The 12,191-nt window shown below is 41.4% G+C and overlaps 1 protein-coding gene across 6 annotated transcripts in view; it reads left to right on the forward strand.

Annotated features, from left to right (window-relative positions):
• The window catches only part of LOC110973637 (uncharacterized), a 61,563-nt gene that overhangs the window by 34,648 nt on the left and 14,724 nt on the right, over window positions 1-12,191 (forward strand). Inside the window, exons 1-2 of one of the 6 annotated variants that reach the window (XM_022224600.2) lie at window positions 3,757-3,961; window positions 4,108-4,215. The exons of 2 other annotated variants lie outside the window; for them this stretch is intronic. In XM_022224600.2, coding sequence (XP_022080292.2) covers window positions 4,114-4,215 — 102 coding nt within the window. In that variant the 5' untranslated portion in view covers window positions 3,757-3,961; window positions 4,108-4,113. 3 more of the 6 variants (XM_022224605.2, XM_022224598.2, XM_022224602.2) reach the window with 3 other exon arrangements.

A 12,191-nucleotide genomic window follows, 5' to 3' on the forward strand; every position in this document is an offset into this window, starting at 1 on the left:
GGCTCACGTACCAAGGGCAGGCATCTCTGCAGAGATGAACACGAAAAATGCAAACATTGCATGTCAACTCTGAAAAAAAAAAAATCTCGCACGACAAAGAAGTTGGCAGCAGTGTAGATTTGGCCCTCAGAATGGGTGTATTGCTTCAGTTTCACGCGCGGTTGATCGTCTTTGTCACTTAACCCTGAGCAGATAATAAATTTCCCCCCTCGTAAATTTAATTTATGGTATGTTAATTCAGGTGACTAATAGGAGTTAGAAATATTTGATGTTGATCTTTGTTCGCTTGATGACAGAGAATGTTGGTCGAAAATCCAAGATTGTAATTTATTGTCATTGGCGTTGGAGACAAAGGGGCTATGTTTTAACCCTGACTTGTGAGGCTGTGGCAAAATTTGGTCCCAGTTTTTCAAATTGGAATGCATGCTCTATCTGCAATCTTGGCAATTAGTGGTGAGGGAATGTTGAAAGGGAGAAAAAAATTGAAGATTGCTTCGTTGAGAGACCAACCATGCTTTGGAATTCCCCATTTTGTGCCTCACTGAATATTGAACAGGCCTTGAATATAATGTCAGAAGACATGAACGACTTCAATTTTTCCAATTTTTATTTAAATCGCTTGCAGTGCTCCTGCCCAAAAAAAATACCAAAGAGGTAGATTCCAAATCAATTGACCTTTTCAAATAAAAAGGCATTTGGTTGTAGACAATCAAATTTATTTCACCATCAAGAATTTTAATCAGTGAATTTGTTTTTTTTTTCCCTCTCTGTTTTGGGCTGTGTTTATCTAACCCATCATTTCTCATTATATCCTCCCCCCAAGGCCAGTGTCTAATTTTCCACAATCCTTGAACCTGTCTTCCATCTAAAGCTTTCCTAACAATTACAATTGGCAATTTAATTTGCTGGCTTGCCTTGGGGTGTCCGTTGGGGTAATAGAGACATGTTCTGCCGGAAATCTGTGTTGTCTGGCATGAAAGCAGAATTCCGGACGGATGCATTTGAAAAGCAGTGGGCATTTTTATAGTATTAATATTTCTTGAAAAAAAAAAAAAATAAGGGACGCATGCAGGAATTCCTTGACCTTGCACAGGTTTGAGAATGTAATCACAAAAACTGACTTGAAAGTCTTGCATCACTGAACCTTTGCAAATTTTGCGATAATGCGTGGTTTTGTAAAGTCAACATCAAAATCCGAAAAGTCAGAAAATTAGATTCGTCCGTCACCCTTTAAACCAGATATTTAATTCAAATTATCAGTGCTTGGTAAGATTGCTTGTCATTGTCATGGTGGCATACTTGTATGCCTTGAGATGCGCTTCACACATTTGAGACTATGCCACTGAAAAGAGAACTCTGAGAGCATAACCAGCTGTGTGCCTCATTTTGTCTTTGTTTCTTCTGTCAAGGGGAAAGGAGGGGGAGAATGGGTGTAACCGTGTCTCTTCAGATCTTTTAGGGAGTCGTTTATTTCAGTTACGGAAAATGAAATGGACATTGACAGCATTGAAATTTGATTGAAATGCGAAGCATGCAAGTGGATGCCTTATCATCTAAACAATATTGACTTTTTTGGCGGCACCACAAACCAGTTGGAACGGTTGGAAAATGTTTGTTAAGGGATCAGGGATTCTGGGGAGTAGCTCTGTGGGTGACATCCAACATTGACACAGAGATGTTGCTCGTCGATTGTCCAATGGAGACCCGTGATTCCTGGGAACATCAGTTGTGCAGTGCGGCTCATGTCCACGGGGGGAGGGGACGGATGAGCGTTTCGTACCTACATGGTACATGCTCCCCCCCCATTCCGTTTGGCCTACAAATGCCACCGACTGTTTGCGATCTCTGTATCACCGATGCAGGGATTTGATATCGCTGGGACGAAACCCCCACAAGGGTCGTGCCATGCGATGCTGATCTGCTTCGGCAAAATGCTCATGCTCACTTTACAACCCGGGGGGGTTCACACATGATTCTCTGTCCCCTCGATGCCCTCGTTGTACAAGTTGATTCCGTAAATGCCATCAATACTGCGAGATCTTAAATTCAGATGACGTTGTCCTACACACCCCATTATCTCGACGCTCGGGATAGCTCTGATACATTTTGGAAAACTGTATGTTGACGCACCTCGCCATGAAGAGAAACCAAAGGAGAAAAATTCCATTTGAATAGATTTACCCATAAATACTTGCACAGGTGAATTACGCGGGGAATTTGTAAAAATCAGAAGTGAAAGAGAAAAAGAAAACGACCTCGGCACACCCTTTAACATGCACAGTCTATCGTGACATTTACATATGTTATCTGTTGCATTTTAGACGATCGCTAACTGACCTTTTTAAAAGACTGATGTTTGCGTAGGGAAATGGTTGAATAGTCGTCTGTCATTAATAAGGGAACAGTGATGCTGTGATGGTGATATTGCAGTGGGTTTGTAGTGATTGCTGGCTTCAGTTGTTTCACTGGCTGGGCAGATGTTTTCCTTCTACATCATACATGATGTATTTGGACAAGTGAGATGTTTCTCTGTGATAAGGCATTATGATAATACCTGTACATGTAGAATGCCGGAAAAATACATCTGGTATTTGTTGACTTTCCGTTGCATTGCCCTCTGGACTCGCAGAGGTGGTTTTTTTTTCCATGGGAGTTGTTCCCATTTGAGTATATTTCACAAAAGCTGCCGTTGACATGTTTTGTGGTGCATTGAAAGCTGCCTTTGTTGAATGAAAGTATTACATTTGCCTGTATTGTAGGTCAGCCTTTTTGAACAAGTAACAATCCTTTTATCGAAGATTTTTTTTTTTATGTGGCTGCATTTTCGTAGTGATTGAATTTCACACTTGAAAGTGAAATCTCTTGTAGTATAATGCACTCGGCATTCTGCTGGGGCAGAAACATGTTGTCATTGTTGGGAGTGTTTGTACCATTACATTTCCCGAAATCTGACTATCGCCGACCACTTGCCCTTATTTAAACATAATTTAGCTCCATCGCCAGAGTCTGCGGGAAAGAGGCCCAAGCAGTTTTCAATGAAATATGAGCAAGATTAATTTCTGCGTCACAAATTGACGTTCCTGTGCCAACAATGGGTCCATTAAACCATGAACAGGGACTGCCAAAGAAGTGGCAGTCAGGCCATCGGCACAGAAAATGACATTTGTTGGGCCGAAGAAGATTCTTTGCTTTGGACTTTGGATCTTTAAAATAAAAGATTTTTCTAAAATACTATTTTTCATCATTTCTTACGTGTCCCCTTTTTCTTTTCAATCTTCAATCACTGATGCATTGCGGAATATTTTTTTACATTATGCGAAGTCTTTTATGCCTCTTACGTGTACATATTGAAATTATTGAATTTGTTTCTACTAGTGTGAGGAATTAAAAACTCCAATTTACAGCAGTTGTACGATTTCATTTAAAAGACATCTCAACATTTTTGTTCTCTGTTCCGCCATTTGCCATTTGCCTTGTTCTGCCATCATGCGTCAGCATTTCCCTGAAAGGTAGAAACTCCTGAAGGCACCGGAAACAGAATTTATGGTTGGAGTGGCCGTACGTACGTCCGTATGCACATGTAGAAACGAAGAGTGTGTAAATGATGACTCAACCACGGCATGCAAGGGGATGAGGCATACAATTTGTATGATGCGATGCCATTGGCTACGGACCAAGGTCAGCGGCAGTGTGTAGCATCTCCGCCGTATCGTTGCCGTGTATCCCCCCCCCCGTCTCCCGCTTGGGCTCTCTCCTCCCCCCCTGCCTCCTCCGCCGTAGTCTCTGATTGATTGTTATACACATCGTGTTGTGGCAAGAGGTTTTAATGTACACGGCATGCTCCTGATTGTGTCGTATATATCCAACCTGTGGCTGTGTTGCGAGGGCTCACGCACATACGCACACCACTAGTGGGCCTGCATCCCAGATTGCCCAAACTACACGGCCAAGAGCAACCAAGGTAGGAGTTAATTAACGAGGACTCCTCGGGACTTCAGGGTTTTCGGTGGGGGTTATTTTTGGTTGAGTTGTACTGGATTTGATCGGTTTGTCTCATTTGGAGGGCTGAGAAATTATCTCCAGCTGATAATTTTTTCTCCCCCCGAGTCTGGGATGAAGTGTCAAACGGAAGAGTGTAACGCGTGGATCTTACACAGGGCTGGCTCCACTCTCGGACACCACAGTAGAATGCCTACGGGATATTGGCCGCCGATGGTAAGACAGTCGTTGATGATTGGAACTGACAGTGCTGTTGTTTATTTTATATGTAGTTGATTGTCTTTGTGACTTATACTCGAGTCCTGCCATGAGTAATTGATGAGTAATGCACTACATGTAAATAATTCTGAGTATTAAACTGCCACAGCCTTACGTGTACATCACAGTAATGAGAATTTGTGTACATGTATTTCATTAATTTTTTTTTTTGGTAAAAAAGGAAAATCTTCATGCCAGGTTCAATTCAGAATTTAGCTGAATTTTGTTTTCAGAACAGATTTGCTCCTCTACCAAGTGCAAATCGCTTGAAATATAAATCTTCGTCAGACATGTTAGATTTACCGGTATGCAGGTTGATTTCCCTTGCATCGATACGTCAAAAATTTCTTTTCAGAAATGTGGAAGCGAAACTGGCAACAGAAAAAGGGCAAGATAGTCACTCCAGCGAGCATTGCTCATTATTCATCAATTATTTAGGAAGCATTCTAATTACCAGGGCTTGTTGGATTTGACACGTAATCAGTCAGGCATTGTAAATTCTTGTGACTTGTAACAACCCTATCTATTACTGGGTCTACTTATCTCTCATGCATATGTATGGACTTTTTTGGGGGGTACACATTTATTTGTGTCGGGCTGTATGCATTTTGAAGTCCTTGATATGTACATTAATCACATTTGATTGTAGCAAGCGTGTGTGTGCATTTGTCATTGTAATTATTTTTCCAGACGCAAGATTCTTTTTGAGAAAGGGAGAGAGAGAAGTAACTGGAAGACGTAATACACTGCCTCTGTAAGATATCTTTTGTCCTCCGCCCCCCCGTCCAATATTAAGAAAAAGGTGTGGCCTGAACAGCCTTGTTCAGGTTTTCTGAAATTTGTTTTTGAAACAGACTGGTACGGGTACCTGCAGGCCAGGTGAGGGTCAATACCAGTCAGTCTCCGGAACGAGGGGCGTTCATCTTGTTTTGGTGGGTACGAGGACAAACTTTGAAGGGTTCAAGTTGTTCCCTCCGTTCCCTCCTCCGCGCTGCTGCGCTCCTTGGACCCCTTCAGCGGGCCCATCTTTGAACGAAGTTTGGGAAAACGCAGTTGGGTTCTTGACTTCCGTAAGAGGTGCAAGAGGCCGCGTGAGTGCGGGGCATGTTTTCCTAATGGTGGCAACTTTCAAATTCTGCATTATACATTGTGGACAGCCTGGGTATCCATTACAAGCAAGGATGAGGGGACAAAGTGTCAGACCGGGGGAAAGAGACCCTGATACACAGGGTGAATGCCGGGCAAGGGCGAGTCCATTTCCATACAGCAAGGACCATAAGGGTGTGTAGTTCCCCCAGCAGATTGTTCTTGGTGATCGGCAAGACTTTTTTTTTCTTTCTGATGTTGGTTTCTCCTCTGGATGGCTTCGTACCTGCTTTCACACTTAGAAGGCTAAAAGCCCTCCACAACGTTGTATGACAAGTGGGTTGTACATCACTTGATGTGTGAGTGAAAGCTTGGAAATCATGCTTGGAGTAATGCCTCGAGAGCATCCTGACGACTCCGATTCCCTTCAGGGATGGTGCTCCTGTTTTCTAATGCTCAAATCTTTTTTTTTTTCTTTCAGTTCCACCATTGCTCCCCCCCCCCACTGGTGCTCTTAAAGCACCTCTTGACAGATCCCTGATTTCGCATGTTTTTCCAGATTGATCATACACCCTAATTGATCGCAGGATTATTTTGTTGCGTTCTGCTTCTCCCCCGGAGCGCTCTCTCCGTCATTTTTCTGGAAGAAAAGCCGCGGCAGAGAGACAGGACTGAAACTGCCACTCTCTCTCTCGTAGCTTTGTTTTTTTCGTTGGAGTGGAATGCGATAGGCCGGTCATCTTCCTCTTGACAATTATTGAGTGGTGCATTTGGCACAGCAGCAGATCCAGAATAAACAGGAATCACAATCCCTCTCTTATTTACTCAGTGACATCTTCCCATCGATCCCCCCCGGTGTCCATACTGTATAATGCCGAGCTTTTGTGCACGGCTATCGCATCTGGTAAATTTGCCTTGCTCTGACAAGCCGGGGGCCCTCCGCACACAAGAGCCCGGAATCTGGAGTCATGTAAAATGGATATGTAAGACTGATCTTTGCAAATCCTCTTTGGCTGGCTGTTGCCCCAGTGTGTTTTAACCTTTGCGTTTTTTATTCTTCTTTTAAATGCACAATAAGTTTCTAGAAGTTTTTTTTTTTTTTATTCACTAGAAAATATCTGGAGTTTTCCTCCTGTATTCTTTAAAACCAAGCACTTCATTTTTTAATGGCTTTAGTTTTGCATGTTTATCAGAATTTACCAATGTTCATCGATGTCAAATAATTTTGCTTACTTCAATAATATTTTTCTTTTCAGTTTATCAGTGCTAAACATTATTTTCAAGCGTCAATTCAATGTGATTAAACTGTTCCCCATTAAAGTTCAATGAAAAGAAAAGCAAAGAAAAAGAATCCATCTCTCTTCACATTTCTGTTAAATGCTCTCCTGAGAAAGTTCCTTGAAATTCTGAGATTATTTGGGGTTATTCGGGGTGCATTGGAGAGGACGGGCACAGCTTTTAAAATGATCCCTTCACATTTATTTAAGTACTCAGATATGATTGCTTTTTTCCAATCTATCTAATGGGGCTGCTTGTCTAGAGTTTATCATGATCCATTCCTGACCGGTAGCTTTTTAAGGTAAATGGCCGGACGGCTCCTCGTGTTTGAAAAGAAGCATTATTTGTCCGTTTGGAAGGATAGATAACACTTTACAACTCTAGTCTGGACTTTTTTAGCCATGTGAAACTGATTGTTTTATGCATTAAAAAAAAATTTCCATTGATTTTTGGTGTAGGATTTTCAACATTGTTTCATAATTATAAGGTAATATTTCAAAGTCATTCACCATTTGTGTTTATACAAAATTGTATTCTTTCATGAATGCTCTGCTTTTATTTTAATAGATTTGATATTTCACCTAAATTTCTTTTACTTGTTATATTTCTTGCATTTGTTTGTAAAGTGCTTCAATGGAACAAGATCTGTCTTGTTTACACGATAGACACTGAATAAACAAAAGAAACTAATTACCGGTGTTCACCAGAGCAAATTAAATCTTACAAGTGGGACGTGCGGAGTACTCAAAACAAATTACATGTTTGACTGAGGTTAGGGAAGGACCAGCTCAGGAAATCACTCAAATGGAAATTTATTCCGTTTAATTAAAATATTCATTCCTGCCTGAACCAAACACAGCCTTATCAAAGCTTCATTTAGAAAAATCAAATTAGTGTGCCAGTGACAACATGTAATGGCTGATTCCATGCCGGGCTACACTTGTCTTCTCTTTTCAAGCACAATGCCGGAGTGCAACATGGACCTCTGAGTTCCTGTGCAAAAACCAACAGTGCTGTCTTCCCTCCATTCAGCCAGCCGTGTCCCTCCCCCCCCCCGCGCACCCTTCCTCTGAAAAGTCTTCTTTTTTTTTTTCTCCTTTCGCTACTTGCCAACAAGCAGTGATGACATCTGTGACGGCCAATTGTTGACGATCATTGTGACGGCACTAAAAAACGAGCCTTCCCTCGAAAATTAACAAGACAGCCTCAGGGGGGCGCAAGCCATGCAAATGAACCCCCGAGCTATCGTTGGCTTCTCTCATGTTGGGGACCATTTTTTTTTATTCTGTTCCATCACCCCCCCCCCGCCGCCATCCTCTCTTCTACTAACTGGTTCAAATTTGCAAACCACTCTAAAGCTAATGGATTTTTTTTTCCCTGTGCCCAGCACTGGAAAGATTGTAGTATCAAGATGCAAATGTAAAGAGATTCTGCCGTTGTGTGCTTTTTTGTGTGCGTAGATTGACCCTGATGGATTAGGGATCGTTATTTACGGAGTAAAAGGAATTCTGTTTTTCCCATTAGTGTCCAAGTGACTCTGACTTCAATTAATTGCCCTTGTACTTGTCTTGGCACTTGAAATTGCCTTTTTAAAACTGAAACTCTTACGAAATTTAGTAAGTGAAACAAAATGCACATAAAATAATAACAGTGTGCTTTCCACACCTCCATATGACTAGCATTTGTGAAAAATCAATCTTGCATTCAGCAGAAATATTTATTTAGGAAAAAATTGTTGTAGTAGTACAAACATTACTGACAGCTGTTACACGTTCATGTATTTCAGAAACTGATGTATTCACTTAGTCAGATGAACGTGTTGTAATGTAAGGCTATGACCATAAATTACATGAACCGGTGAGCTTAATCAGTCATTTATTCCACACAAGTATACATACATGTGTGACCTCCCTTTATATACAATTTTGTTTTCCCTTTTGGCATTAAGACATGAACCAATGGATGAGATTACACTTACAAATTGCAGACATAAGATGCTTGGCACATCCCCAATTTTGTCTGCAGGGGATGAACCTCTGTTGGTTCCCCCCCCCCGACGCGCCATTTACACTCAAGCGAGTTGTCAGCAATATCACAAAGCAGCAATTATTTAGTAATCTTTTTAAGATGCTCGACGGAGGCAGTCATTGATAGTACGTGCCCGGCAAACCGTGTACCCCTGGGCCGTTGCCAAGAGAATTAGCAAAGTACGTTGACTCGAAAGGCAGCCGGTTATAAGCTTTTTTATTTTTTTTTTATATTTTTTTTTTTTATTATGTGGTCTTCCCCCCCCCTTCCTCACCCAGCCATGAGACAAGGTACATGTATATGTTTCTGCTTAGAGGTTTAAGCGTCTTAAATGATTCTGTTTGGTAGATAATCATCTTTGACCGCAAGAGCCTGAAATTCATTTACCCATATTGACTGTACACTTCACCAGTTGGGCGTAATTTGTGTTGTATTTATTTGGAGCTGCAAGAAATGTCAATACATGTATAATACATGTATCACTGCATCTCCCTGACAAATAATACTAAATTACCATTGCTAAAAGGGGTTTTTCATTCTGAGTGGTTGCCTTGGAGATATGTTGCAAATGTAAATGTAGCTTTAAAACAGCTCCGCTTTTTATTTGGAACTTGCTTGCGGATGTCATTTGTAACATTGTAGCATTGTCACAAACACTGACCACACATTTTGTTTCCATGTGAGGAGTACCAGTTGCACAGGAACCAGAACATCACTGGAAATTTCATTTTGTAAGTGTCTTGTGAGGCAATCGGTTGTTCTTTGCAATACACTGTGATCGTCAATCTTTGTGAACAATTTCCTGTAGCCGGCAAATGCAGAAGTACATGTACATGTATACTGAGCCTGGAAGAGTTTTGCTTGGCCCAAGAAGGTAACCAACCAAAATGTGAGTGAGCTTACAGATAAACTGGTCACTGGTTCACAGCTGTTAGTTGCATACGTTATATGACATAATACCTGTATTTGTGCAGCAATCATTTTTGCCAGATACAACCGAGCTCGATGAGAACGAACCCTCAATGAGCTTGATGGGTTCCCATGCTGTGTCTAACTGAGTGTTTCACTTTCTGACTACACGGTACATGGCAAAGTGCCTTTGTCTGCATCTCAAGTCAGTGGCGATAATTAGGGTCAACTTGGCTCCAAAACTGAAAGAAATGGGCTCAAAGGTGCAGTTTAGCCTGTGGTTAGTGAGGCCATCTTCTGACCGCCACAAAGGCCGTTTTTCCTGTTATGCAAATATACATTTCAATGCATATATGCTCAGCAACAGGAGTGCCCAGTTTTTCCATTCGGGGCAAATTTAGACATGCAGTTTTGGCCTGAAATACGGACTTGTCTTGAGTTGTGGCTCCAGACATAATGTTTCTCTCTGAACACAAAGTCTTGTCTCTTGACAGGACTTGACAAGATCATACATGTAACTCAGAAAGCATGGTTAGAATCCCAAATTTTCAACTGGTCTGCCATGGCATTGTAACTTTGGAGTTGTTCCCTGAATATAATGTCTAAATAAATTCACATGAAAATATAGTCGTGACCTCCATTAGTTGAGTTGGGGGGAGGTGTTTGGATGCTTTTCAGTGAAAGAAGGACCGTACATGTACATTAGCATGTTCAGTCTTGCTGCTCCGCCAGCCCTAATGCGTGCTTATGATGCAATACATTGTGTGTGTTTCACTTGCAGCTTTGTCAATCATCAGCCCCAGGAATTAAGTGGATGCACTTTTCTTTTTTCTTCATCTTCCTGGATCATTTGCATCACTGATGGCTTCCATAGCAACCCATGCTGCAGAGAGCGCAGGTTACCGAGTGGCTTGGTCTAAGGCAGGCCGCGTTTCACATGTTGTCACTGGTGTTGGCCTAATTTTCTCGGAAACTCCCCCTTCCCTTCCAATTTTTCTTTCCCACTAAAGCGCAAATTGAAGTGTGGCTTAGGTAACGTTTAAATCGCCGAACAAATTTCAGGAGGAAATGACTTTGTTTAATATGGAATAATTCAGCAAATGTGATTGTCGAAATGTGATTAGTTCTCAAGCAAGGGATCCCTTTTGAATTATTGGGCTGGGCTAAATAACACTGCTTTGTTCATTTTCTTGATAGCATTGAACCAAAGCTATCATCCTTTCAGATACTTCTATTACATGTACTCGTACATTCCGTCCAAATATTGATTTAATAATACATGTATATGTAACAGATAACATGGAAATCCTGGCATTTTCAGTATGGACAAAAAGAAACAATTTCTCTGTGTTCTGCGGTTTAATTAATGATTAGCGAGAAAAGCTGATGTTTTTTGGATGATTCAAAACAAAGAGCTTATCGTTGATTTCATGTCACTATTTTGTTTCAGTTTCATTCTATTCAAGGTCTCCTCATGAGGACTGGAAACGAAATGAATTCAGTTTCATATCCTAAACCAAAAACCATTTCATAAGTCATTATAATTGATTCTCCTAAAACTGTTTTTTTTTCTTTTTTCAAAGAAACTACCGGCACATTTTTTTTCGCGTCTCACTCTTCCATGCAGTGGTAAATTCCCTATCCCATCCCCATTCCCACGGATATCTCATTCATTCTACCATTGTTCATAGCAGGTGCACCCAAATGATACCCTCGTTCATGTCGCTTTTTCCTGCATTACGTCCCAAGAGAAGACTTTCAATCAAACACAGTTTTCTCTTGTTGTCAGTCAGCGGAAGAGATGATACAGTTTTTGTTGGTCATCTCAGATTTTCTTCTTTTTTTTTCCCCCCTCATTGAAATTGAAAAAAAAGAAGAGGGACTGAAAAGCAGGTGCCCCAAACAAAGAAAGCCAATTATACCGGTGATTGGATTTTTGTATGCATGTGCCTCGGAGAAGGAGGTACAGGATGTGTGGGGATGGATGGGATAGTGGTTAGCCGGCAAACGACATCAGCCAGTCGTTCTACCTTGACAACACAGAACGGCACACTCTCCCTCACGTGACCTGACTCACATCCGCCATTGTCATACGTACAGACCTCGCCACGCACACAGTTTTTTTTTTGGTGAAGTATTGTGGAACGGCCTTCAAAGCTTTACAGATGGCAGAAAGTACCGTACGAGAAATATGCGGAGGCAGCGCCCATTGCTGAACGCCAGTTGATCAAGACATTGTGGTCATCTTACTTAAAAATATGCCTCACTTTCTAGTTTACAACGTCCAAAGTAAGGTTACTATCCAACCTCCTGCCTGCTGCAGTGTTTGCCCGTCTCGAGGAAACCTTTTTAGCACATTTAGGTTGGCCCCCGCTTGACATGCATTTCACACCTCTTAGATTTTATGTGTGTAGATTTGCATCTGATTCAATCTTTTAAGTGTGAACGTAGTGTGGCCCTGTTGTTGTGTTTTTTTTTTAACCAGGATGTAATATTACTCTTGAACAGGCTGGCCCTGGAGCGAACGCACGTAAAAATTCAAGAAAATCGTATCATTATGGTACTCTGACGTCTTTTGATTGGACTGCGTATTTGCTTGCGTTTGAGATGCAGTCTGTGGCTGGTCCAGTTTG

The sequence above is a fragment of the Acanthaster planci genome, linkage group LG06 (genome assembly GCF_054643075.1).
Source record: "Acanthaster planci isolate LZ-2023a linkage group LG06, COTS_SCS, whole genome shotgun sequence".
Taxonomy (NCBI): Eukaryota; Metazoa; Echinodermata; class Asteroidea; order Valvatida; family Acanthasteridae; genus Acanthaster; species Acanthaster planci.